The 27555-nt window shown below is 49.5% G+C and overlaps 1 protein-coding gene across 6 annotated transcripts in view; it reads right to left on the bottom strand.

Moving 5' to 3' along the window:
* The window catches only part of ERI3 (ERI1 exoribonuclease family member 3), a 135083-nt gene that overhangs the window by 64203 nt on the left and 43325 nt on the right, over positions 1-27555 (bottom strand). For 4 of the 6 annotated variants that reach the window (XM_072868258.1, XM_072868261.1, XM_072868256.1 and 1 more), the window contains one exon: positions 18148-18220. In XM_072868258.1, the coding sequence (XP_072724359.1) occupies positions 18148-18220 (73 nt within the window). Of the gene's footprint in view, positions 1-2269; positions 2570-13019; positions 15393-18147; positions 18221-27555 lie in introns of those variants that run through there. The other 2 variants (XM_072868260.1, XM_072868263.1) reach the window with 2 other exon arrangements.

The following is a 27555-nucleotide window of genomic DNA, read 5'->3' as shown; positions in this document are numbered from 1 at the left end:
GTGCCTCCATTCCTTGGGAAGTGGCTTGCTGGGGCCTTACCTGGCCCCTCAAGGTTCAACAAGGCTTTAACTGCTCTGGCCCTGCCCCTGCTCCCCCCCACCATCAGTGACTATCTGGAAATGGGAACATTAAGTCAGTAACATGGAGCTCACCTCCCTGTGCGGCTGGCGCGCAGGCAGCACCACGCCATCTGAACCCAAGGCGAGGGGCTGCAGCAGCCCCAGAACACACGCACGGGTGTACGGAGACTCACGGAGGGAAAATATTGTGCAAGCTCATAGCTGCAGTCCTCTTCCAGAGCCTCGAAATTAGTAGGCAAATTTAACATGCAGAGAAGCGACCGATTAATAACCCAGCATTGACTTAAGAAGACCTTGAATAATACATAGTGCTTGTACACGGAAGGGGAAAAAGTCAAGTCTTTCTGCTTGTCAAGTGTATCCGCCTCCCAAGCACCAACACTCGACAAGAAACCTCCCTGCCAGCCAGCCACAGCTTTAAGCATCTCTTCAGAAATGCCTTTTGCTAAGATGAATGGCAAAACTTTCCGACAAGTTAGATGGGCATTTGGACAGGTCCAAGTATGGTGTTGTTTTAAATGTAATTAGCACTGCCTGGTAATAAAGTCCCTTTAAAGCTGCCAAGTAAAAGAGGCAGCTGAGCCCTTGCAGCCCACAACGATGTGCCATGAAGAAGCCCCGTGTTTGCCATGCCGATGGGTTGCCCCAACCTCTCCTCCATGCTGTCTGCACTGCAATCCTTCCAGCAGCTCGGCCACATCAAGGAAAAGTCAGACCCAAATAGACAAAAGATTGGCAGAAGCTCAGCTGCAGGCACTGGTCTCCACCACACGATGATGACAGCAGATGAAGCTATGAACGGACTATTCCCTTCCACAGCTTGATTCTGGCTTCTGTCGTTTAATGCTGGTTTTGGTGTGAGACACTGAGCAGTGGTATCAGCATCCCTGTGTGCTGCTGTCTACTTTCCTAAATAATGACAGATGGAGAAAAATTTACTCCTTTTTGGGAATATTCCAAACCAGAACTAGCAGAAAAATGGTGTTTACCTTGACAACAGCCACTATTTTTGTATAGGGGCTACATACACAATGCCCACTGTGAGAGGGGTGGAGTGCTGCAGAGCACCAGGGATTTGTGTATCATCAGTGAAATATTGTGAATCTCAAACGCCTTAATTTTTGAGAGGGGGAGAAAGACTGAACGGCATCTCAGGCAGAGGTTCCCAACAGCCGGTCGGTCTGACTCTTGCGGCTGAGTGACCCTCCTGCGCAGCCAGCCCACGAGGATGCTGCATGGATTTAATGCCTGCAAAGCAATTTGAAAGTGAAAAGCCTCGCAAACAAGCCTTGTGGCTGAAGTCCAGGAGCAGGAGAGATGAGACCTAATTTCTGTTCCAATCTCTGATATGGACTCACAGGAAAATCTTGCAACTCACCCATGCCTCAGTATCCCCAGAATAGTATCTATTGAGCGTTATGAGCCTAAATCCATTCATGTCTTTAAAGAGCTTTAGCATCTAGTGCCTGAAGACCAAAGGACCATCACTACGTAAAACATGAGCCATGTACGACATAAGGTCAGAAGGCATTTAAAAAAGCAGCCACCCAGTGCAAAACACAAGGGAAAACATTTGAGCAGGAAACAGGATTTGTCTTCTTCAGATGTAAATGAGTGCCAGCTAGCAGCAGAGCTCCAAAGACACACATTTTTGCACTGAAAAGTGTTTCTACAAAGGGGATCAGGAAAAAAATGCGATAAACAGGCTCAGTTCTTACAGTTTGATTTCCAGAGCAATAAGCGCAGAAACTGAGCCCAAAGAAAAGATCCGTATTAGCAACCAAATCCAATCATTCCAATAATAAAGAAGAGACATCCAGACGGGTGCAGAACTATTTCCAGAGAGAAGTTCGTCTCCCCAACGCTTTCACACCCTGCAGTGGCTCAATGGAAGAATACTTAAGAAGTTGCAAGTTTGGTCATAATGTGTAAAAAGCCCCTGAAATGCGACATCATTTACTCTTCTGTGGTATTGCTCAGCAGAGCTAATAAATCTTGCATGAGCAGAGCTGATTCTAATTTTCTAATATGAAAAGGCATTTGGATTGAGAGAGAGGGGAAGATAAAAGTGATTGAATCTCCAATAGCCCAGCATCAGTGACAAGAAACATCCTGCTACGGACCCCAAGGAAGAATGGCTCCCCCTCCTCCCCGAACCACAGGCACATTCACCCGTTCGCACATCCAATTCTCCCTGCTTTCTGCTCGCCACGTCTCAGTCTCCCCTATTGACAGGACGTGGTTTTAAACACAGTTACACAAGTTATCATTTCTGCCTTTTGATCAATCTGAATTTTCAGGACAATTACCCTCTTAATCAATGATTGCTATCAGCAGCCCCTTGGATTCTTCACCAAGGCAATCGTGCCGCCGGGGCAGACGGCGTGTGCATATGCAATGAAGCTGCGGGGAGGCGCAAGTCCATCTTCCCCTGACGTAGTCGTCGGCTGAAAGGGTGGAGAGCTGTGAAGGCCACTTCAAGGAACACCTGACGTAAAAAATAAGCGGAGGGAATTAAAAGGGACATTGTGCGAGGTATCTGTGGCACAGCCGGGCTGGGGGGACCAGGGACCTGCTGAAAATATCATTGAATTGAAAAATAAACCAGCTAAAACAACAGATTTACCATCCACCCAAACCATATATTTAAGAGCTATCTGTACCCAGCACTAACCGCTCCTAATGAGGCTAAAGTCCATTTCCAATTAGAGACTGGAACTATTAGAAGGAAAGGCGGAGAGGCAGCTTTTAACAACCTCTACGGATGTGGGGTTTGGATTTGGGGTTTTCTGGTTTGGGTTGGGTTTTTTTTTCCCCCATCAGAAATTATTTAATATCACCAAAACGCCTCTAGCATTTACACACACAAAGCAAGCCTCCCGCTGCTCTTCCCTGGCAGGAGTATGTGTTTTGGTAATTGATGTTTGCACAGAACCTCAGCTCTTGGAGGACGCGGCTCCTCCGAGGCTTCTCTCACCACCGCAGAAACACGGCCCCAGATATTTAGACACCACAAGAAACCCCAAAGCAGCTGAAGCCCAATTGCAGGGGCCATGGGTTGGCTGGGGGACAAGGTTTAGCATCCCTGCTCTTGCAAGAACACCACCAGGCCATTGGCAGGTTCATGCTGCTTGGCTTGTGTTTTCGGCACTCCAGCCCAGGCAGGGCGAAGGAGCACATGGCTCCCACCCACACATTGCTCTGCGGTGCTCCCTTGACTACCTTACGGGCTTCCCCTGGGCATGGGACTCCTTGACACATCGTTCTGTCCAAAAAATAGCTCAGCCAGGCACCGTTGTGTCTTTCTGAACAGCTCTTGTAGGTAGAGAGGTTGCATCTTCTCCCAGGCTTGGAAAGCACCCTGCACCTCTCGGAAGCTGTGTTGGCAGGAGGGAGCTTTGGGACCTGGAGGACAGCAGGGAAACGCTGCCAGAAAGCAGCTGAGCTCCCGGAGGGGAAGGCAGCGTGGTGGCAGTGTGGTGGCTTCACCATCTTGACCACCAGATCGGGCTGGCAGTAAGCAGCAGAGGCAGCGCCAGGTGAGGCTGGTGGGCCAGCTGCCTTCGCAGGCTGCTGGCTAGAGGAGCTCTCCGAAAGGCACAGTATTTCACTAGCTATTTTACATGGAGAATTGCCGATCAAAGATATCCCCACTGTGTACTCCAGAGCAATAAAAATAAAAAAAACCCACAAGAAGAATTCTTTAGGCGGGTAATGGGCATTTTATTCCTTTTTATGACACTAAACATAGGCAGCTGGCATAATTACACCACAGTAAAGGCATAATGTGCACCTAGCAGAACAAACTCATACTTTTGATAATTAGGCAGAGCAAACACAGTCTGGGATTCAGTCACACAGCTTCACTGTCTCCTGGATCTGCCGGAGCCCCCATCCCTGCAGCACGTCGGCCCCATTGCCACAGCTGGATTTAGCTGGGCCCCGTGGGGAAGGCTGAGCAAGCAGAGCATCACCAGAGCTCTCCTGCACCGAGAGGAACGGCCACGCAGCTCCACTGTTTAGAGCAGACCGAGGGCAGAGCGCAAGCAGGGAGCTGCAGGATGGGTCCATGTGCAGCTCCTGAGAGGCAGCTGGAGACGGCACGTGGCAGAGCACCGCCGGAGGACGTCACTCACCTCCTGATCAGCACTGACTGACCCCACAGGCAAGGCTGGAGCAGAACCAACTCTGTGGGGCCAAATCATACAAGGTGTGATGGCAAAGGGAGGCCCAAAACACAGAAGAGATGCAGAAGTCTTTTGGGTTTGGCAGCTCCGCTGAGGCCAGCTCCAGGAACTGGAAGGGCTGAGCATGGGGACACCCCTCCACAGCAAGGACCTTGGCCAAATGCAGTCTGCAGAGACAACATCCAGAGGCAAGTTGTCCCCTTTGCCAAGAGGCAAGGACAGAAGAGAATGTTCCAGGGAAGCTGAAAGACCCTCACCTACAGAAGGGGCCAGCTTGGACCTGCTAGAGGCTAGCAATTACCTCTCTGAAAGCTTTGTGCTCCCCTTAGTCCTGGTGGCCCTGCTAACTTGCAGACCTGCCTCCTCCAAAACACACCAGCAGGCAGCAAGCACGCTCCTCTGGCAGCTGCAGGCATCCACGCAGGACAGCTCTTCCCTGAGCACAGAGCACGGCCAAGGTGGAGATCCTAAATGATCTCTAAAATATTAATAGCATCAATCAGAGCCAGGCTGACAGAGGTTACAATACTAGGAGAGCGCAGAGAGCAGGCTTTCCTGAAGTTGGCACAGGACCACACACTAAATATCCAGAGTTTGTTTAAAAATGCATCTGCAGGATGCATGCAGGAGCAGCGCTGGCAGAACGGCACGCTGAGGTTTCATCTCCCCACCATTGAACCTGCTGAGGATGCCAACCACTGCACACAGGAGAGAGACCAGCTCAGCTACGCTCCCTGTCTCATGTGGCTTAATGGAAATTGGTGGCTTTAAAGGTATATTGAGTGCAGTGCAGAAATGCTAGAGTATCTTGGCTCAAAGAAAGGTGAGGGAGGTGGAGCTGATCCGTCAGTCATGAGCGAGACCTGCGTATTCATCTGCGGATAGGATGCCCAAGAAAATGCCAAACGACGTCATTATGAGATTTTTCAACACGAGATTCAACATGAGAAGGGGAAGATGCATGTTGTCAGCAAATATAAGCATCTTGCCTCTATACCTACCGATACCCAGAAGAGGTGGACTGAGAACTGGACAGGTACTGAGCAAGCTTGGGAAGGCTGCAGTGCAGCAATCCAGACCATGACTTCAGGATGGCCGTTTGCTCAGGAGCTTTGATGCCCTATAGAGCCAGCAGCAACGTTCCTGTCAGAGCACCCAAGGAGAAGACGGTCCCGGGTCTGTAGGAGGCAGTGCCCAGGCAACTGGGAAAACCAGGCACTGAGAGAAAGCCTCTGGCAGGGCTCATGCTTCAGAGTGATCAGAGCTGCCCTCCCCAGCGGGCCACAAAACAGGAGAAGTTTCTGCCTAGATGAAGGCAAAGGATGGGCTGTTTCCTAAACAAAAGGAGACCGCATCTGCAGACTTTCTGGCCAGTTCTTAGCAAGCCGCTGTGATAGATCCAGTCCACGGGCTGCAGGCAAAGAGCTCAAGCAAGGAAAACTGCAAAAGCCAGGATGGAACCAGGAGTGCTGTGCCAGCATGGGGGAAGGGCCGCAGGAGATTTTTAATCCCAACTCTGAAATCAACTTGGTTAGTAGCCTTGGGGTTCTGAGAGATTTAATTAATTAATTTAATGAGCGTGAAGCACTGTAAGTTATTAATATACAAATTCCGCTATGGTATCTCCCACCTCCCAGTTCAGCATCTCTTGCCGCTTTATATTGAGCCCATGAGAAGCAAAAGCCAAGCTACAGTATGCCTCTGTGCAGTGGGGCAGAGGCTGCACACCCACACTTTCCCAGCAAAGACAGCAGTAGCAAAGTCCCATCCCCTTCAGCAGGATAATGCATCATGCTCAGCACAGGGCACCAGGAACACCTTATACAAAAAAAGTTCTTTCCACTTCCTGGCAAGCCAATTGCTACCAGCCTGCCGCTGCTGGTGGAGGTGGCAGGCAGTCACTCTCCCTCTTGTAGCCATGCTGGCTCAGTAGGACAATGAGGACTAAACCAGTTAATGTTTTAAGCCCCAAGGCTAGAAAATCTGATTAACCCCTCATTCCTCCCCAGAGAACTACACAGGGCTGTTTTCATGCTCCTACGTGGAGCTCCTGTCTTTTAAATGCAGAGAAAAGAGGACAGAGCTCCTTTCCCAGGAACTAGGCAGCTGTGCTGGTACCCACCTAAAGCTCCAGCTGAAGGGCTGGGATGCAGGGATGCTCTGCCCCTCGCCTGACCCACGGGACTCTGGGAAAGGCCATCTTTCACGCATTGCGCCTTCGCCTTCCAGCTCCTCCTGGCCTGGAATGCAGCACACGTTGCAGGATTATTGTAAAACATGCCCTGTCTCTAATCCTTTCTCCTCTTGCCTTGCTCTGGTATTGGCCGTGGGGAGCTGTGTCAGGCCTGGGGTCAGGCTTGCCTCTCGCAATACCAGGGCATGCAGAAGGCTCCAGCCTCTCTGGCTGACTGCAGTACGCATGAGACGTGGGAGGACACAGGCTGCCCCACACCTTCACATAAGCAGGCACGTGAGATTGAAGGCCCCCAGCTTCTGCCAACAGCGCTGGTGCCCCACAGGCACAGCCGCGGTCCTGCGTGCAGGTGAATCGCCAGACCTGCGCCAGAAAGACACCCACTTGCTGGGAGATCGAGGGCCTAACTGATCATCCTTACGGTTTCCCTGGTTTGCTCCTGGGGTGCCATGCCAAGGGCACATTACAGGGCAAGTCTGGATGCAAACGTGTGGCACATCAGCCATGCTGTGGTCACCCTGTACACACCGTTACCCCCAGCTACAGCAAGCATCCAGCTGACAGGTCCCAGTCACACCATGACCAGCCCTGGAGCAACTCCCTGCCCATCCGGACCCCACCATGGGGACCATCAGGCCACTTCAGCCTGCATAACCTTGACACTGCAGAAAGATTTCTTATCAAAAGCACAAGTTGCTTAGATTTCATTGTGGGTTATTTTGCTTGCTTTCAAATGCTCTTTCCAAAACTTTGTCTTTGGCACCTACACCACACTGCCCCATAAACAGGCAGGACCAGGAGAGCCAGCGTGGCTCCTTCCTCAACCTGCAAGCAGCAACCAGACTCATTGTGTAAAGGTCTGAGCAGTATGTTTAACCTCAGCAGCAGTGCACACACAGCCAGATGGGAACCAGGAGGCTCCTCGGTGCAGGGGACAGATGTTCAAATCCCCCAGCAAGGGGAGCGCAGGCACAGCGAGGGGCAGCCGAGCAATATGGCACTCAGCAGGAAGAGCAGCACGTAAGGTCTGAGCAGCTGCCTCTCCGCCTTTCGCCTGCAGGCTACAGCACGTAGAACCACAAATGCCAACGTGCCTCCAACCACTTGCATAGACAAGGATGCTTTCAGTAAAGCAACCATTGCAGTGCACTCAGCAAACCACTGCTTACAATTTAATCTAGAAGGCAAAGCTTTTGCACTGGTTAAAAAAAGCACAAAAGCAACAAATTCTACTCTCTGCTTTGTCCAGTACCCGCAGGCTGCATGGGGCCAAGCAAGATAATTGTGTTCCTCAGTTTCTCTTGAATCACCACCTTCCTGCCTTATTCGAGAGCCCTCTGTACCACGCGTGGCACCCGGAGGCCCTGGTCCTTGCTGGAGCCTGAAGGTGCTGCCAAATAATAAAGGCTGTCTTGGGATTTCCCCAGTAGAAACATCCTGATCTGGGCAGATGGCATGAGGAGAGGAGTGGAGACCGTATGCAGCACCCAAGGCAACCACCCCTTCTTTCCCTGCTCAGGTGATCTGAGTTTCAGCAACGTGTCCCAGGGAAAGCAGGCAGTCTATGTCCAAGTGCAAGGGAGCAGAAAGCGTCACAGCAAACAGGGTAGGAAGGGAGAAGTGATGACCCACACCATCTGCTTCAAGGCAGGACCAGCTCGACCCAAACTATCCCCACCGTATTCTTCTAAACTCTGAAAATCTCAAGAGCTAAAGGTCCCACATCCCTGTCTTCATCCACAGGGACTGTTTACTGATCTCCTTGCAGCAGATAAGGACATGACCAAGAGCTGTCCACCACAACCACCCAGAATAAACTCTTCTCCTCCTCTGAGCATTTTCATTCCTCCAAAAATGATTTCTGCTTAGTCTTCTCTAAGCTGAACATCCCAGATCCTTCCATCTTCCCCTGGAGGTCACGTCTTCCAGCTCTCTGGCCCTTTTTCTGTTCCCTTCTGGGTTTTCTCCACCTGTGCCAGGTCCTCCCTGAGTGCAGCATGCAAAACTGGTTTGTTCCAAAGGCTAAAACAAGGCTCCAAAGCACCCTGTCTAGGAAAACAGCTGAGATCTTAACATGCACCTACTGCAATTTTAATATGTATTAGCAAAAGAGAGTGTAGGAGAACCCCTGATAGTAAAGAAGTTAATCCGTGTGTGATACGCCATGAGACGAACACATGCTAAAACACACGCAGGATAGCTACAGGAAGGAAGGATGGAAGGAAGTTCCAGGAGGAGCTTGCTGTTAATAGGACCAAGATACTGATGTGTCCCCTTTGCACTGGAGTAGCTCTAAATGGCTTCCACATAACAGGACCTCATCACAGGTTGTCTTTACCCACCCAGCAGAGTCGAAATGGCAGTGAGCAAGGAACAGGCTGCATGTGCCCAGCCCGCAGCCTTCTGCTTGGCATGAGTTTGGCAGCAAAAGGGTGCTCTTTCACATTGTTGTGGATTTTATGGCCAAAAGGAATTACTAATCTGCTATTTTGCAAGCCAGGAAACTTAGCTGCTTTCTGGTGAACCAAGTCCAAGAACTTACATTAACCCTCTGAGGATCATATCTTTCCTCTCTGCTCCCAGAACAGTTCATACAGACACATGCTCCACAGAAAACTGCTCCTGTGCTTTTAGGATGCAACAAAAAAAACATCAACGAAAGCCAAAGGAGAGGGAAACACACAAAACCATTTGATTTAGGCGAAGATGGACACTGCTCTTTTCTGCCCTCCTGGGATGGGTATGTATGTTACCACTCAAGTCATCCAAAACCAGTGAAGCCTCCAGGCTGCGTCTGCAGCCCCTCTCAGCTGTAGCAAGACCAGCTCCTGAGACTGCAAGAAAAGGAAATGAAATGCGAGGCTGGGATCATTACTTTGAAACTATAAGCTCGTGCCACTGAGCCAAAGCCTGTTATATCGACATGGGTTTGTGTCACCCCAGCAGCAGAGATCATTCTCCATCTCTGCTTGCTCAGCTCCCCTCCTCATGGGACAGCTGCCGGCACGGTACTCCGCAGTGCTCTGCGAAGTCTGGCTACAGAAAAACTCCCAGTGCCTCGCCCAGCAGGTTCAAGTTATAGGGCTGAGCTACTGCAGAGTGAAAAGTACCCTGCTGACTGCTCCACCATGCTTGGGAAGCTGCCGGCAAAGCACAAAGTGCCACTTGCAGAGGAGCAAATAGCAAAAACCCCAAGTTTCCTTCCCTGGGACAGAAAGCCCAGAAGGGGGTGTTGCTTCTTAAAGCCTCCAGTATTTAAAAGGCACTGAATTTGGACGTAGCTGTCACGTAGGATGCTCCTGCCCTGTGTCTCCAGTCAGCAGCCTGGGCAGCAGCTCTGAGGGAGGGAGACAACCCTGCCCGCCAGTCAGTCCCAGGCTGAGGAGGGGAGAGCAGAGCCCTGAACGACTACTGGCCACGCAGCCCACATGCCGTGCCTCCGCTCCCTTTGTTTTACGCAAAGGTGGATACCAAAACCAGCCCCAATGGTTACTCTGCGTTATGTGAGCACCCTACCTTAGTGCATATTGCAAACCCGCATCAACAGCCCCTCGGTCCATCTGGTTATAGCTTTTAGGGAAACCAAGGCAAAGAAGTCTGATGCATCAACCCATCCTGTATCCCCTTCTAATGAGACCAGGAGGAGGAAAGGGAAAAGACTGTCAAGAACTTGCAGACACTCACCCTCTCTTCCCAGCACAACCCCCCGCTTGTTGGTTTTCCTTGGAAATGTGTTTTTGCTCCGCACTCCTTGTTAAATAAGAATGGGGGGACGGGTCCCTCTGCAGCGGGACAGAGAGGGCTGCTCCTTTAAGGCCTCTCCTGGATGCCCTTTCCCTTTGAGATGACTATCCTCGACTCCCTCCTCGTCGCCCTCCCTTTGATTTAAGAGTTCCTCTCCTGGCCCTGACAGTAAGGTATTTCTGTCCCACAGATTATAACTCACTCTGGGCTATTATTCAACTCCCAAGCCCTGGCCCTGCTGCATTTAGTCCAAACATAATATCCTTCATGCATATATTATCTGTCTCCCTATTATCTGGAATCATTTCGGAATTAAATTTCAGTCCTGCAATATTGGCTTGAAGAGCGGCTCGCTTTATGGGCTAGTCAAAGGTTAGAATACCAATCAAAATAACACTGCCGATGCAGAGAGACATTTTAATATTCCAAAACCCGGTAATTGTAAAAGGACATAATATTTTTTCCCTGATTACCCCAAAGGCAACACATGTTAACAAGGCGAGGGAGAGAGTGAAAGAAATTTCAGAGTTCAGACAGCTGCACGACAGATTTAAAGGAGAAGTCATGGACGGCTGCCGCGCTCCAGCCCCTGGAGCAGGAGGGCTCCCCTGCCCGTGCCAGCGGTGCCGCGCTCCCCGGGATGCTGTCCCGTCCATCCCCAGCCTCGTGGCATTCGTGCCACCCACGTTCCCCCAGGTCAGGAGCCTTCGAGGGTGCTCTCACCGCAAGGGAACGGAGCAGCCAGAGCTACGCTGAGACGGACAGTCGAAGATTATCACGGCAGAAGAAACCGCCGCGATCGGCTGGCCTGACCTGCACAGGCCACGAGGCTGCCCCAAATTAATTCCTGTTTGAACCAGAGCTGATCTTTTTAGGAAAAAACCTTCCCTCCTGAGCTGGAGAATCCACCACAGCCCTCGGTAAGTTGTTCCAATAGTTAATTACCCTCACTGTAAAAATCTGCACCTGAATTACCTCGCTTTGGCTTCCAGGCACTGGAACTGCTTATGCTTTTGTCTGCTAGACTGAAGGAGCCTCTCGCCACATTTTGGCTCTCCCTTTAGATACTTAGGGACAACAGCCAAGTCTCCCTTACCCTTCTCTCCGGTACCCTAAATGGCTCCCAGGGTCTTTACTGCATGGCGAGTATTCCCATGGGTCTCGCAGTTCTCGTCCAGTCTTCAAGTTTCCAGAATCCTTTCCGATGCAGAGATGGGACCCAGCATCCCATCCCGGTCAAACCAGTCCCAAAGAAAGAGATGATCCATCCCCTCTGCTCCTACTTACCGTTGCCTGTTTATAAATCCAACAGCAGCCGCCTCCTGGATGCAGTATCCGCACACTTTATCAAAAATGATTTTTATGTTTTCTTTCAGGGCATTGATAAAAGTGTTAAATACAAGAGGTCTGAGAAATAGATCCCTGTGGGACCCCACTAGGAAGACATGCACTCCATGATGATTATCCATTTACAATTAAATGCTAGGAGCTGTCAGTTTGCTCGTTCTTAATCAATGTAATGTGTGCCATGTTGATTTTGTATCACTCTTGTTTCTTAATCAAAATGTCATAAGGTACCAAGTCAAATGCCTTCCAGAAGTATATTACATTGACATGGTTACCTTTATCAACCAAACATGTAGTCTCATAAAAAAAATATCAAGTTAGTTTGAAAAAGATCTAGTTTCCATAAATCCACATTGATTGGCATTATATTACCCTCTTTTCATTCTTTATTAATCAACTATGATATCTGGCTTTTCATTACTTTGCCCAGAATTAATGTCAAGCTGATAGGGCTATAATTACTTCCTTGGTCATCCCATTTGCCCTTCTAAATTACTGGTACAACATTAGCTTTCTTCCAGTCCTCTAGAACTTCCCCCATGTTCATAGACTTATTAACAGTCCAGGGCTTCTCAGCCAGCTCTTTAAAACTCCTGTAAACCAGCTATGCAAAATGCCAACCGAAAGCCACAACTTAACTTTATCAGAAAATTGTGTTGTAACAGCAAACCTCTTGCTCAGCAATATGGCATCCTCTGCCTTTCTGTAAATACAGAGCAAAGTATTTATTAAACACAGTCATTTTGCTATTATAAGCAATTCCTTCCATTTTCTTCCAACTATGAGCCAATGCCATTGCACAGACACTTTTCTTTCCTACTCTCCATGGAAAAGACACTCTTACTCCCCTTAACCCTGAAGTCGTGCTTCTCCTTGTGTTTCCTTTCACAACCTCTCCCGTTCCTGCCTTCTGAGAGAGACTTTCCAAAGCCAAGAGCTCTGCAGCCGGGGGTGAGGAGCCCAGGAAAGCACAGCTCCCACTGAAGGAAGGTGTGACAGGGTCTCAGAGCACTCACCCATGCTGCAAACCAGCAAAGCACTGAGTACTGCGGGTATATGAGCAGCTCTTCGCAGTTAAGTGGCAACATCCATTCATGTGCTTGATGCTTTGGCCATGAAGCACTCTGCCTGAGGAGTCCTCCTCTGTAATTTTTACCTTACTAGGCATTTTATATTCCCTACAGCCAATAACTCAATAAACAGGCAATTGATAACAATCACAGTAAGTCCTCAAGAAGTTAGACCTCACAAAAGCAACTTCCAGGCATACAGGCCAAAAAATAAACCACTTCTCAGTTGCACCCATTTCAACATTCTTCATCCAAAGCACTCAAGACACTTCAGCACCAAGTGCCTGAGAAGCACTCAGAGCTCCTCCTCCCACCCCAAAGGCAGAAGGAATTGTTAATTCAGAGGAGAGACAAAAAGCTGTTAGCAAATCTTTGTTTGTTTTAAGATGTGTTTATTTCTAGTTGCCAAATATTAACAAAAACATCCTATTACATGCTTCCTCTGTCAGATTTCACAGTGTGAGTAGGTGACCTTAAAACATTTGTGCATGTGTATTAACAGTTTGCTTCCAACTACGAGTATCTACAGATCAATAAAGGCTGGGCCTGGAAAAGGCCAGCTCTGCACACAGCCATGTCACCCCCAGCGTGGTCACGCTGTGCTCCCCAAGGCTCCGTCAACTCGGTTTCATGATGCCCAGAGAAGGAAAGTTGCATTCCTCCACACACATCATTCAATCCTTGCCTTTCATAAAAACTCTCCTGGACTTCAGCAGGATGTCAAACTAGGACCAGTTTTCTGTCACTTCTAAAGCAACCACTATTAATGTATCTAAAGACACGCTGCCCTCTGTGAGAAGAAATCAAAGACAAGTCAAACATGCCAGGACAGTTGTGCTGGGAAAGGGGCAGCTCTGTGATGGGTACGAAGATTGTATTTTTTAAAAATTAATAAAATATCATTTGAAAAACAAGGAATAACAAACCTTTAGTGGTTACATAAAACTCTCCTCTTATCTTTTAACCGCATAACATCCAGAGAAGAAATGGAAGATCAGGATAGTGCATACAGTGTTAAAAACAGCTTCCACAACCCAATTCTAGAGTCACAGAGCCTGCAAATGCATTTGTGCCAGCCCTCTGACAAGTTACGCTGCACTGGAAGACACAACTGAAGCAAGAGTATGGCAGAGGTCTCAAGTCAAGAATAATAGAAGGGAGAAGAACTGGAAGCACTTGTTTGCTCTTTCACACAATGCAAGACCTAGGCGCAAGAAAATGATCCGACAGTAGGTTTAAATGAAACGAAAGGACCTGCATCTTCACACAACATATAGAGTATAATTAAGGCATAATTAAATAGCAAAACTCATTGCTGCAGGATGCTGTAGAAACCAAAAGCATGAGCAGGTTCAGAACGGATGTACAAATTTCTGGTAGACAGACGTGGTAAAAACAGTGGGTGCTAGACACAGTGGTCTGGAGACAGCCACCAGCTCTCAATCCTTGAAAATTGCTGGGAACCAGAGAAAGCTGACTTGAATCATGCTCTCCGTGTTACACCTGCAATCATTGGCTACTGGCTCTGGCATGGAGAGGATCTGGGTTAGACCTTTCATCTGGCCATTTTGACACCCTCATCATCCTTCTAATGTTTTTCTTGCACAAGCTAATTGTAAGAAAATCTAGCTTCTTCCACCTCCTCCCTCCATCAAACCGCTCTCCCTTCCATGACGTGCTCCCAACCCAGTGGTGCTGGCACTCCTACTGCCCACCGTGTTTCCCATTCCCAGGCTCCTGGCCACCCTGCGATCGCAGGCACCGTGTCCTCAGCCTAACACAGCGCCGGCTCCATCCCCGCAGGGTGAGGATCCACCACGGGACTGACCACGCTGCTAACTCAAGCGGGACCTGGGATGATAAACCACAGAGGCTCCCAAAAGAGCAAAGGGAGCACGAAGGAGAGCTGATTCTTGTGTTAGAATAAGCACTAATGAATTTATCCAGGCTACCTGAGGATACTCTTGGGGCAGCAGCTTGGTTGTAGCTTGTTAGCTGCAGCAGCTTTCCTTTTCACATAAATCTTGACCCACAGCCTCCTGCTTTCTGCACCTATTTCTCCACTGGTGCCCCTCACTCTTGACATGAAGCACTCTCTGCTATTTTCATCCCGAGCATCCAGCTCCAACGATGTAGCTCAGGTTCTGCACCTCAGTCCTAATCCACGGGGCCTCCGTGGATCGACATGACAGGCACATAAGGAGAACTGGCAGACGGGATGGTGGCTCGTCTATCGAGATGGTTTAGGGGGATATCTGAAATGTTGCAGCATTCAAAGAAAGCCTCCTCTGCTTTCTGCTGCCCTCCCACAAGGCTGAGCTAATCGAAGTGAAGAACATGATAAACTCTCTGCCCCGAGTCAGCTCTACACTGACAGTTCACCAGAGATACAAGATCGCTCAGTGACATTAAAAATGTCAGCAAACACCGATCAGGCTTGATGGAAGGGATGCATTAGCAGGCTGGGGGGGGGGCATAGGGCAAGGTAAAACTTCAGCAAACGCGGTCAAGTGCACAGGCAGCTTTTCCCCTTTTTGTCCTCCACAGAAAGCTTTTTCACAGATCCCAAGACAGTGTGGCTACCGTCGCAGCAGTCAGGTGTGGAGCTCACCACCACCTGCACAGCCAGATCAATCCAAAAAGGTTTCCTGGGGCAACACAAGCGTGGCAGCTAGCAGGGGCTGATTCCCATCTTCAGCTTGCCTGAGAGGCAAGTCTTGGATACTCTGAAAGAGGCCTGGAGGCACAGGGTGCTCACCTCAACTGCTCCTGTAGCACAGAAGTGACAAGGGAAGGAGTTAATTGGGGAATGAACCCTGGGAAAGACCGTCTCACCACCTCCGGAAGACGGACTGCTGAGCTCTGGAGCATCCCACGCTTTGGCAGAGGCAGCACAGACAAGGACTGTTTCTTCAGATGATACAAAACGGAGACAAAGAGGAGCTGAAGCCGTGTGTGCCTGGGCAGAGGGAATGTGGCACATATTTTGTTGCTACCGCACTACACACAGGTACACAAACACGTCTGCCCCATGCACGCACCTTTCTGTACATAATCCCACTCTTTTGCATTGCCTTGTATTTGCAGCAGCAGTTCCCTAACTCAGTAGGGTCCTCTTGGTATCACTGCTCACAAGCAGAGACTCAAAGGACAGAGAGCAGATGCAAGTGGGGCCATCCTGCAGGAAACTGCTCTCAGTCACACATGCCATTTACAGTCACATGAACTGTTTTCCTGACATCTGAAACATCCAAGTCTCTGTATTATCCGTGACCTAGAAATTAGCAGTTTCACACCACCACCCCCAACACCTTCACTTCATGGATCAGGTTAGAGGCAGACTCAGCGTAGGAGGTATTTCTAAGTCAGGAACATGCCAGAGGGAGCGGAAAAGGGGCCACCCAAGCTATGCAGGGAAGAGCAGGGGGGCTAGATACCTGTCCATCCTTATTTGTCTCACACTGGGAGCTCACTCAAAAGACTGAGGTGCCATTGGGTCTGGCTGCTTGGCCGGAATTATTTATCTAGGCTGGAAATCCTCTCTCATGAAAACACACAGGCGGTTCCCCCACAAGCACCCCCAGAGAGCAGGGAAGTGAGTGGCATGGAAAGATCCTCACCCTGGGGTAAGAGCAAGCCCCAGGGGAGGCAGCTCTTTAGCCACTGGACAGGAGAGGTCCCTGCTCTCCGCTTCAACCTGGGTCATTTCCCAGGGGGACGCAGGGACCCTGGAACCACCCTGTGTGTCACAGGGCATCAGATATTAAAGACTCAGAAAAACTTCAGATTTTTAAGGGATTAGAGGTGTTGGAGAAAGATAAACATTTCTCCCACACATTCCCTCCCCATGAGATCTGAGGGAGATCAGAGCCTTACTTTCTGAGTAACACATCTGTAGAGGAGGACAGCCCCAACCCACATGCCCCCATCCTACATGCTTAGCCTGCTACCCCTTCAGAGAGCTGGGCAGGGGAACACTTCACTGTAACAGATTCCCTCCTCCTCCCGCCTTTAGCTCTGCGCTTGGTACTTCATGGATGCTCAACAGCCCTTAACTTAGTATCATAGTATTTGCTGAAGCCCAATACATGAACGCCCATCTTGAAGAACAGCCAGCTGCCTGGATGTCCACGTTACGATGAATCCCAGCTCCTAACACGCTAAATCCAGGAACCTCAAACTATGGGAAAAAGCCTTATTCACCCTGAGGCCCAGAGGAGGAGCACAGCTGGATCTTCTTAGAGAACATCATGGTACATAGGGATTATTTTTTTTTTTAAAATATTATTATTCTGCAGCCATCAACCTGCTGGTTATATAGCTGCTATCCATTCACCGGAAGTTTAGTGAACTTCAAATGGCGATCATTAATGGTCACTGAACTGCAGAATGCCCCAATGTGCTTTCAGATTTCATTTACCAAGGACCAGCAATCAGCCAAAAGATTTGCTCTGACAGCAGGGAAATACAAGACCCTTTGACAAGTTCAGCCGGGAATGTGCTGCCAGCATCCCTTGTTAAGTTCATGTTCTACCCTATTTGACAGAACAGATCATGCAAATTGTCCTTCTGCGGCCGCTCAGCCTGTCACTCATGCTTCCATTTAAAACAATAAATAAATAAAAGAACAAAAGAAAAGCCCACAAGTACAACAAGCTGTTTACAAGCAAATTCCACTTACCGAGACCCCTAATTATCAGGAAAAGGCGCAGAAACCCAAATAAAACATTAAATTGGATGGGGGAAGGGAATCTTACCCATCCAAAGGTTTAACCAGAAGGGCCACCCCAGTTTCTCTTGTGCACAGACCCCAGCCTCCCCCCTCACCCTGCTACTGCTTGTAATCACACTTTTCTTTTCTTCCCACTTCAATTTGTGGCTTATGGCATCACCACATTTTTCTGTGCAGATGGAGCAGCTGTGCCAGGAGACTCTGCGGATGCACAGCAGGCTGCTCTTTAACCACCCAGAGAAGGCGTGGAACAACACAAGGCACCAGACAGTAAAGTCCAAGGTATTTTGCTCTGCAAAGTGACCACTCGTTTCTTAGGTGGACGTGCTGCTGAGACAGCTCCCCTTCCCCACAGCACAAAGGGAAATACTGATTTTTATTTGGGAATATTTCCACATGTTTATCAACCAGAATTTGATCTGAAGGGAACTGAGCTCCTAAGAGCCTTATATGGCTGCAAAACAAAACAGAGTCAGCAACACTGGGGCCAACACAACCTTTGCTGAGGAGGGGCCTCACAGTGTCCCACTATTATGCGGAGACACCGCACTGTGCCTGCCACAATGGGATTCTCCCCAGCTGCAGAACACATCCCATCAAGTACAGTAAGACTCTATTAGAGGAGATACAATAGGCAGCCAGAGGACTCGCTCAGCCCAGCTTCTGAGAAAATAACTCATTTCAATGCAAAACAGCAGTAGTTATTAGACACCTCCTTAAAGAGGAAAGGAGAAGGACAAGTGGAGGGGGGAGAGAGGGAGACAGGGACCATGGCAGTTTGCACAAAAGTACCTTTTTCAGATTAATCCACTGTTTGAAGTAATCAGCAACCGGCAGCCCTAAGTACTGGCATTGTCCTGGTAACCTGTAAGAGAGAAGAGAGAGCAGGTTTGATTCAATCAGTGTCCTGACAACACAAACTCTGTTTTCTTAAGTGCATTTCGTTCTGAGATGGAAGAGACCCTCAAGTCTGCTGTAACATGCTGCACATCAGAACGACTGTAGCTCTTGGCAAAAAAAATCTCACGAGACCACAGCTTGGCTGAAGGCTTATATACATCCAGCCACATCCAGGCTGCTGACACCTTTCAGACTGAACATTTCGAACAGGAGCTGTATGCAAGTGCAGCATGCAGCTCTTCTCCACAGTGGCTAACACACAAACACGACTGGAGCATCCAGGCTGTCCTTAGCCAAGTGAACTCATCACAAATCCCTGCAAAACCATCCTGCTCAGCCAGTGGCTTACAGGGCAGACAGAAGGACTGACAATTCACCTGTCATGCCCTGGTGCTTTTCCATTTGGCCTTTACGGTTAAAACACTGAATGAGACATGAGGGAGGGAAGGAGGCACCAGTGCATTCATTTTTCAGGTAGTAATGCTGCAGGACCAACGTTTTAGGACTAAGAAAGCAGAGGCTGTTTTCCAAGGAGGTGCTTGAAAGAAGAGAGCAGCCACATCTCTGAAGATGCAAGGTGCTGCACACGGTCTCACTATGGGTTTGAGCACCAGCAGCCAGAGCTGCAAGCGCACCTATTTAGCCTCTCCCTTCCTACAGCGAGCTGCTGGAATAGGGCTCACAAACCAAAACGGCACCGCTAAGGGAGGTGGATTGCCTGAAGGGACAGCAGGACCCCAGGATTTGGAAAGCTGTTTCTCCCACACTGTGCCGACCCCAGTGTGTGTGCAGGGGAGCTACGATGTGCCCCTCAGACGGGGAAGGCTGTCGCAAAGCCGTGCGGCTCCAGCCGAGCCTGTGCAGGGAGATGAGTTATGTGAGTTTTCCCCGGCCGGTTTGATCTGATCAAGAGTAATTGATGGATCTTGTTCATTCACGTACTGCTGAGCACGCCTGGGGCACTGGTCACAGGATCTTTAACTGAAGCAAAGGAACATCCCAAATAAATATGTCAACTAAATAAATGACTAAATTAGAGCCGTTTGTGCATGTTAAAAGCCACAACCCCAGAAATCGGCTTTTGCAAACAGAGGGGGGTGGGGAATCTCACAACTTCCTCGGGCACTTGCAGGCTGTAGGGAAGGTGGTAGGGAAGGAGGGAAGAGCTGCGAGTGCTAACATCAGCTGCTCAAACATCCCAACACAGACCATGTCCAGAGCAAAGTCTTCTCCCACTCTCCATAGAGGAAAGAGTGAATAATCCGGACTGGACTTCAGACTCAAGGCTGAAATTCAGGAACAAGCTCTGGTCAGCAAAGGATACAAGCTAGATACACAGCCTTGAGCTGGGGTGCACCATCAGCACCCCATGCAGTACCTGAGTGCTCAGCCCAGCTCCAAACCTCTGGTGAACAGGGCAGCATCTCTTCAGACCTACAAGCAGTTTCCCAAGTAAGGAGACGAAGGAGGGACACAGATAATGCGCTTGCAGATCATGTGAGACTCAGGGTAGTGCAGTACCAGAGTGGTTTGGTCTTGGTGCTGCCTCCATTTCTATGGGAAGAAAAGGAAGGAAGCTGGCAAACATATCCAGGGGAATCTCCCGGGAATATGCGGCCGATGGAGCCAGCACACACTGGGCTCCACCAGCGTACTGGCTTTGTGAGCCCTGCTTAGGCTAAGAAAGGAATAGACTCCTTGTGCCAAAACCAAATGCCTGGTCCTGAAAAGATGCACATGTCATCATTTAGGAGCAATAATTTAAGTCATACAAACACATTTGAATAAGGAGGTCCAGAGGAATCTCTTTGAAAGCAGGAAGCCTGTCAAAAGAACGAGTTTGCAAGCAGCAGGGCTACGGCGATTTGCAGGGTAAGCAATGTGACTTGACAGCATGGTCTCATCTCTGGGCACGGCTCATCTGATGCTAGCACCATCGCGCTGAAATCAACCACCTGGAGTCACTCCTCGCAATTGCATAGCCGTCACATAAATAGCAGCCTGGTCCATGCATTTTACAGCCATTACACATATGTCCATGACATCCCATAGTTGAACAGACCTCACCAGCCTCAACCAGAATGCTAAGAAAGCTCTTTCTCCAGGAAAGCTGCTTTCTACTGGTGCCCAAATCAAAAAAGACCACAAGAAAAGGAACCATCTAAAACAAATGACTGGTATAAATACAGACACATGACCAGCTCAGCCTTTCTTAGACTGCTCATATTTAGCTAAAGAGGATGATGACAGCAGTTAGCAAAAGGTACGTTACTAAAAGCTGAGTTTCTCCACCCAGCCCAAGAGGTTTTCATTAATACAGGTCTCAGCCTAGCTCCAGTTACAGGAATAATTATCAATTCACCTAACATTTGGACAGGGCCCCGACGAAGCGAGTACAGCATTGTTCTTGTTAGCCACAGGAATTGACAGCTAACCACCCAGTGCAATGAATGACATCTAAAGCATTTCCATCCCTGTGGGACCAAAAGGCCCAGCAAACTGGACAGTCTGGTTCTACTTCCACCCTGAGACTGATGGCAGTATGCCCTGGGCACTGGACAGTGGGTCTTTAATTGGAGAAAATAAATGCTCCAAATAAATATGTCAACTAAATAAATGACCCATTTTTGCAAACAAGTAACAACCCCAGAAACTGCCTGTGAAGCCGTGTGACCTGAAGACATTCCCCCTCCCCCTCTGTGCTTGTGCTCCCCTCATTTCACGTTAGCACCAGAGAGACTTCACCCAGTTTTTCAAGCACTAGAAGACCTATGCTCGTGCTGTAACCTGGGCGGGCTGTCAGCAGCACGGACCAAAGCATCAGTCTACTCCCCGAGCTAGAAGATGCAGGCCTGGTGGCTCCAGGGCAGCAGGGACACAGCCATTCAGTGCGCTTGCCTTTAGTGAAGGATTGCTGCATGGGTCTGGTCTAGTCTGGGCACGCAGTGCTCCCAGCACAGGGAACCGGGGGCTCTCACTGCACAGAAACCAGGTCCCCAGATAGCTACGGGAAGGAAAACACCCCTGCAATGTCTTGTCCCCCGCTCCAAGCTCGTCACCTGCAGTGGTCCCCCCACTCCTCAGCCTGGCGACCAGGCAGGAGTTTCTCCAGCATCTTCTCCAGGTTGGAGTGAACAAGGCACATCTGTGGCTCTCCTGGGGAACAGAAGTGTCAGGGCCTGTAAGGAAGTTTCTCCATTTATCAGGGCCACCATTTGCTTGACCAGCTCATTTGGTAAACATGCTCTTATGCTCAGTACGGCTTCCTGCTCTTGCAAGAGTCAACCTTGCTCACTGTGGGCAGCTTTGCTTGAGCAAAGAGCTCGGGCTTCGGCCCTCCCTCAGGTAAGGGAGAAGGAAAATGATGGCACATTTCACTGCATTCAACATCCCACAATCCTTCCAGCTTTTGAACGAGGTCTTGCTGCCTCCCCAAACACTGAAGCTCTCACTCCTTGGGAAGGAAGCTGACTCTCAAAACCACCCCGTCAGCCAAACGCCGTGGCTTCAGGTATGGCTGCACTTGATAGAGAGAAACTTGAAAATGGCTGTGGGATTTTCCAGCCTCCGATGCAGCTCTGGTAGTCTGTCCTCCCAGCACCAGAGATGGGAGCACACAACCTCTGCCCGCTCCCAAAATGCAGGTTCCCTTTGGGCAGAAGAGCAAGTGACATCAGGTAGCACGCTCTCCTCCACCAGCCAAGCAAGTCCAAGTCCTCCTTGGACTGTGGTCAGCAGTGGCAGCTCTGCACCATTTTCAGAGAGCTTTCATTACCCCAGGCTCTGATTTCCATCCAGCTCTGCTCCTCCACTCTGCAAGGTAAATGGGGCCTGGAGATGAACGGGATGCAAATAGGAGGCGAGGTGACATGGCTGCATTTCTCCCGATGAAGCTGGCTCTCTCCAAGGCGGCAAGAAGCACACAGCTCAGCGGTGATAAACGGCCTTGCGTTAGTTATCACTTTCCTTAAGTTAAGGAGAGCAGCCTAGTGATGGATGGGCTGGAATTCGGTTATCAGGGAAGGCTGTCAGCCAGAGTTGCCTATCTCCACACACATTTAGCAGGCCGTCATTATGCGATGGCATGGAGTTAAAATATGACCAAGGGTATTGAAAGAAAAAGAACAGGATTAAAAAAAAAAAAAAGGCAAATTGAGCAACAATAAAGGAGCATGAGGCAAGAACGTTATCGTACTAGTGACACCTTTTATCTCGGTCTGGTTAGCTAGAGCAGGGCACAAATTGGTCCTTCCTCCACTATTGTATCCTCTTGTACAAACAGAGGCAGATAAAATGTGTCACCAGTGCGATAGCATATCAATTTAACCCTAATTATCTAGGGGGTCAAACTAAGAAATAGGGGTTTCTCATTTCAACAGGTTCCTCCGTCTCTGCTCGGAGCCACCACATTAATATGGAAGGGGGAGGGGCAGCCATAATTGATTTCCGTCACTCAGGTGGTCCTGGCGTATAAAAAATTAATGCTTGATTCTCCCAACTAATCAGAGCTGGTTAACGTCCATCTGCTTCTGGGTTCAGGATGTCAGGAGACAAAGAAATTGGGCCACTTTCTACACACTGGGTGTATTGATATTGAGCCAGTTAAAAGAACAAGTCCCTCTATGGGAAAGATAAAGGGACATTAAATCTTGGTTTTTATAGACCCGGTCTCAGCCTTCCAAAAAATCCATGCCCTGGAGACCTTCAGCTGTAAGAGATGCAGAACATTTTAATTGTGTCCCGGCCGACCCCACTGCACTGGGCTGCAAAGGAGAGGGCAGGCAGGCTCCTGCCCTGGAAATCCTTTGCTGAAGGAGGGCTGGAAAGCCTGAACGAAGCTGCTTGGATGCAACAGCACACAACAGCAACAAGGTGGTAGCCAAAGAGAGGAGCTGCCAAACCATCTCAGCCTTGCACCCTAGTTCAAAGCAAGGCTGGTCAAGGCATTGCTCTGGACCACGCAGCACAGAGGTGCTGCTCTGTTTTGATGAAGGGTGGGATGTCTGCCAGGCCAAGAGGAAAGCTTGGGTGCCCTCTCCTAACAGAGAAAGCAAGTGAGGGAATAACGTCCTGTGCTAAGGCATCCAAGATGTTTTAGCAGAGAAATAGCACCATGACAGGCAAAGCCACATCTGTCTGCACTGAACCTCGCATGAGCTGGAGCCAAGCTAGGAATTTAAAGCAGTGTAGGTAAACCCACACCCTCCCAAAAAGGTGACCTTAGGTTGATCCAAACTTGGTTAAAACAGTAAGTCCCAGCCAGCAGCGTTCAATGGCCTAGGGATGCAAAGGGGTGAGACCCTGCTCCAAAGCACTGAGCCTGCAGGAGCATCCCACAGAGGGGCAGAAAGCCTGGCTGGGCTTTGCCAAAACCACCGTGCTGGGCCAGGAGGGCTCCGACAGCACGATGCCACAGCACCTGCACGCGAGCAGAGCACCCCAGGCACACAGCACAGCCCAAGCCACGCCGCGGCCTGCGGAAATTGAAGCATGCTGACACACACCTCCAAAAAACCCCCAAACCCCAACTCCCCCATCCCAATAATTCAAGTTAGACTGGAGCAGCTTTCCTGTGTAATCCAAGGCTTTGGCTGGGAGACATCTCCTCCCCAGTGCTGGAGTCGCTATGCCACTTAGTGCAAAGAGGCAAGAGCTGAGCCAGTCTCCCCTCATGCTTCTGTCCAAAGTGAAGGATGGAGAGATGAACCCCCTGCCAGACCTCTGGCACCCCACTCCCACGCTCCTCAGCCCCACAGACCTGCCAAAGGGGCTGGAGGAGCCCACCTGCCCTTGATTCCCACCGGATGAGCCCTTGCCAGGTGACTGCACCCTGCTCTCACCGAGCACACCCATGGCACTGTCCCTCTCTGCCCCCCATCAGTGCAGGACCCCAGCATGGCTGTACTTAAAATTCACAAGCAGTAGCTGTGGAAAGACAATATATTTGGAGAAGGTCTGAAAAGCCCTGGGCTTTTACAGAAACCCTGAGACAGGTCCCATCTTCCTCCCTCTTTGCCTTCCTTCCACCCTCTCAGTTCTCTCAACCACCCCCAAACTTGTCACAGTGCAACAAGCCTACAAGCCACACATCAGCTTTAAATATCAGCATGCGTGAAGCAGGGACATGAGAGCAGGAAAGTGGGAACAGACAGAGCAAGCCTCCATCGCCTGTCAGGAAACACTAATGAATTTCAACACCAGCAGCCATTGCCTCAGACGGGCTGGCGAGAGGAGGAGACGGAGTTACAGTGAGGAGCCTTTGCAGGAGCAGCCTGCCTTTTTTCAAAGCCCCCTCTGTTAATAAATGTCATTGCCAAGAGGGCTGCAGCAGTCCTCAAGTCGGGATGGGGTGGGTCGGGGGAGAGACAGGCGACTGACAGCGCTCAGGATGCCTGGGCAGCGCAGCCTTTTCTTCTGCTGCATCCCCAGACAGGAGCCAGGAAAAGGAAGCAGACGGGACATGACTATTGGCATAAAGCTGTCTTCCATTAACATCCCAGTACCTAAATAACAACCTCCACAAGGAGCCACAAGTGCAACCCCAACACCCCCCAGTCCCGTTCACCGGGATGGATGGAGGCTCTACAGGGAATAGTCCTTGGGGTGGACAGAGGGATGCAGAGACATCCAGACACGCTGCCTGTGTTGCCAGCAGCAGCAAAGGGTTACAGAGCAGCCTGTCCCTTTGCTAACACAAATGCATTCCCGAGGCAGCGCAGGAAGAAGCATCCAGCACAGGGCACCGCATGGCAACCGCACCGATGCACAACATGAAGGTCAATGCAAGTCTTCTTTACAAATGTCAACCTGTCATCTCTGGATATTAATGAGGGCTGACCAGCAGCTAAAATGCATCCATGCTCCATTAGTAATAAGAGAGACACGATGCAGGAGAAGAGCACACACCAAGGCATGCGGAGGCACCAGTGGGTCTGCAGGGCCTGGGGAGGTGTGGTGATGCACAAGATAACTGGGGCCACTCCAGCTGCCCAGGAAGGAAAGCAGTTGCCACACAAACCCCTTCACTGGAGTGTGTGTTATCTTTTTCCATCAATCTTTAATTTGATTAGTGTAATGAGGCCAAAAAACCCAGGCTAAGCAGCGAGGCTAATACCTGGCACTTTCAGACCTTCCTTTCTTTTTCTGTGATGCCCATTCTGGACAGCGTTGCTTTCTCTCTCTACCAGGCATATTCCTGCCTAGGAAGCTTAAAAGGTAAGCTGCAAGCCTCGGGACTCACAGCAGCACTGGCTGAAATGTCTCAACACCCACCACAGATCATATGCTAACAGCCAGATCCCTCTTCTCTAAATTTTTGCTGGGCGCTAAGAAATTTGGGAGAATCTCAACACCCATGCTTTCCAAGCAGCTAGCCTGTGAATGGAAAAGGCTGTTACCCTAGACTGCAACCAGAGCAATGTATACACTAGGAAAATAATTCTGCCAAAAAAGCACACAGGGCAGGTGGCTCGTCGTGAGTGGCTTGTCCTGCAAAGCACTGTGTGCCTTCCACTCCCATCAACCTTAATGAAACATGAAGGCATTTAACCCCACGCGAGATCTGGCCCTTTTATGGGTATCTGTCTGTGCGTCAGCTGGATGCTGGCAGAGATGCTATCTCAACATTAAAAGCAAGGCTGTAACACAGCAGGTATTCAGCCTCCAACAGAAGATGTTCATCAACAGTTGCACACACATGATGCTACAATAAATCTATGTGTTACCGCTTAACAGCTTCTCTTAAAAAGATTCATAGGTCTATTTACTGGGCCTGATTCTGCTGCTATGCATGTAGGAGTAAATCTGGAGTAACTCTACCTGGAGTTAGTAAGTAGCCAGTGAGAGGAAGATCAGAATTGAGCCTTTTGATTTTTAAAGAACTACTTAATTACCATGCAGGAAACCAGAGCTTGCTGGCTCCACGGTTCAGCTGAGGTTAGGAGTGCAGCAGGCAGAAGCTTTGCACTCCTCCATACCGAGCCTTCCAGATGGGTGAAGGGGTAGAGCAAATGCTCTCACCAGCCCTTCCAGACAGGGAGGACGACTGGGTGGACCTCCCTTTGACACCAGAAATGCATCATGCTGCTCCCAAGGAAAGAGAAACTGGAAAGTCTCCAAGGCTGAGGTCGCCCACTACGAAATGCCCTTAAAACCAGATTTCTATACACAAGCTTGCTATGACTGTCCATCTGCTTACTAAATACATTATACAGCATCTTATGAATAGGAGTGTACAAAATTGGATACTGTGTACATCTACCACACAGGCATGTTCTCAGTGAAAGTCACCTGTCATGACTGCAGGCTGCAGCAGGTGAACTTCCAATTTGTCAACAGGAAAAACTCTTCACCGTGCAGGTAATAAAGCACTGGAACAGATTGGTGGGGGAATCTCCTCCCCTGGCGACATTCAAACTCATCTGGAGAAGACCCTGAGCAACCTGATCTAAGTCTGAAGTTAGTTCTGCTTTGAGCAGGGGGCTGGATTAGAGATCTCTCAATTATCCTGTGATTCATGCTGCCGCAGAGTCTGATTACAAACACAGAGCGTGTCCTTTCTCCGTCTATATGCTCTCTTATGAAGTCTTTCATACAGACACTAATTTAGAAATTGCCTGGTTCTCTGCATACTAGCTGTTTTAAGAGGGAGCGTTCAGAGTCCGCTGCAGAATACTGTAATTACGCACTGCATAAGGGAGTGTATCTGATGCAATGGATGCACCCACAACACATCGTGTCTAAGCCCCCTCAAAACCAAAACATGCACAAAAATTAAGATAAAATTAAATGTGCTTCTCCTCCCACTGCACAATTCCCATTGCAGAAGTATTTCTCCCCAGGAAACCAGAGCATGCAAGACCTAGAGCAAGGCGCTGCTCTAGGACTGAGAAGGCACGTCCTGTTCCAGTCTTTCCTTAGACCTGCTGTACAACAGGCAGGAGGAAACCTTGCCTCTTCCATGCCTTGCCTGTCCAGACCATTTAGCGTATAAACTCTTCAGGACAAGGGCTTCTCTGCTATGAGTCATAAACTGCTTAGCGCCTAATGGTAAAGCCTATAGACACTTAACATAATACAATCATGTCACTTAAAGGCCATTAGTCTCCAGTCTAAACAGCACTTTCCCAGTCACAAAGGGGACCTGCCAACTCAGGAAGGCAGGATAAGGGACGTGGGTGGCCAGTCGGGTCACCAGACACACAACGTGAAGCCCCAAGCAGGACGGAGCCCAGCCAAACGGCATGGGGGAAAGCCATGGCAACTCTAGCAATCAAAGAGCTTTATTTTTTGCACTTTCTT

This window comes from Ciconia boyciana, chromosome 7, assembly GCF_034638445.1.
Source record: "Ciconia boyciana chromosome 7, ASM3463844v1, whole genome shotgun sequence".
In the NCBI taxonomy this organism is placed as follows: Eukaryota; Metazoa; Chordata; class Aves; order Ciconiiformes; family Ciconiidae; genus Ciconia; species Ciconia boyciana.
The sequence above is the reverse complement of the archived record's forward strand: the minus strand, read 5'-3'. Positions and strand labels throughout refer to the sequence as shown.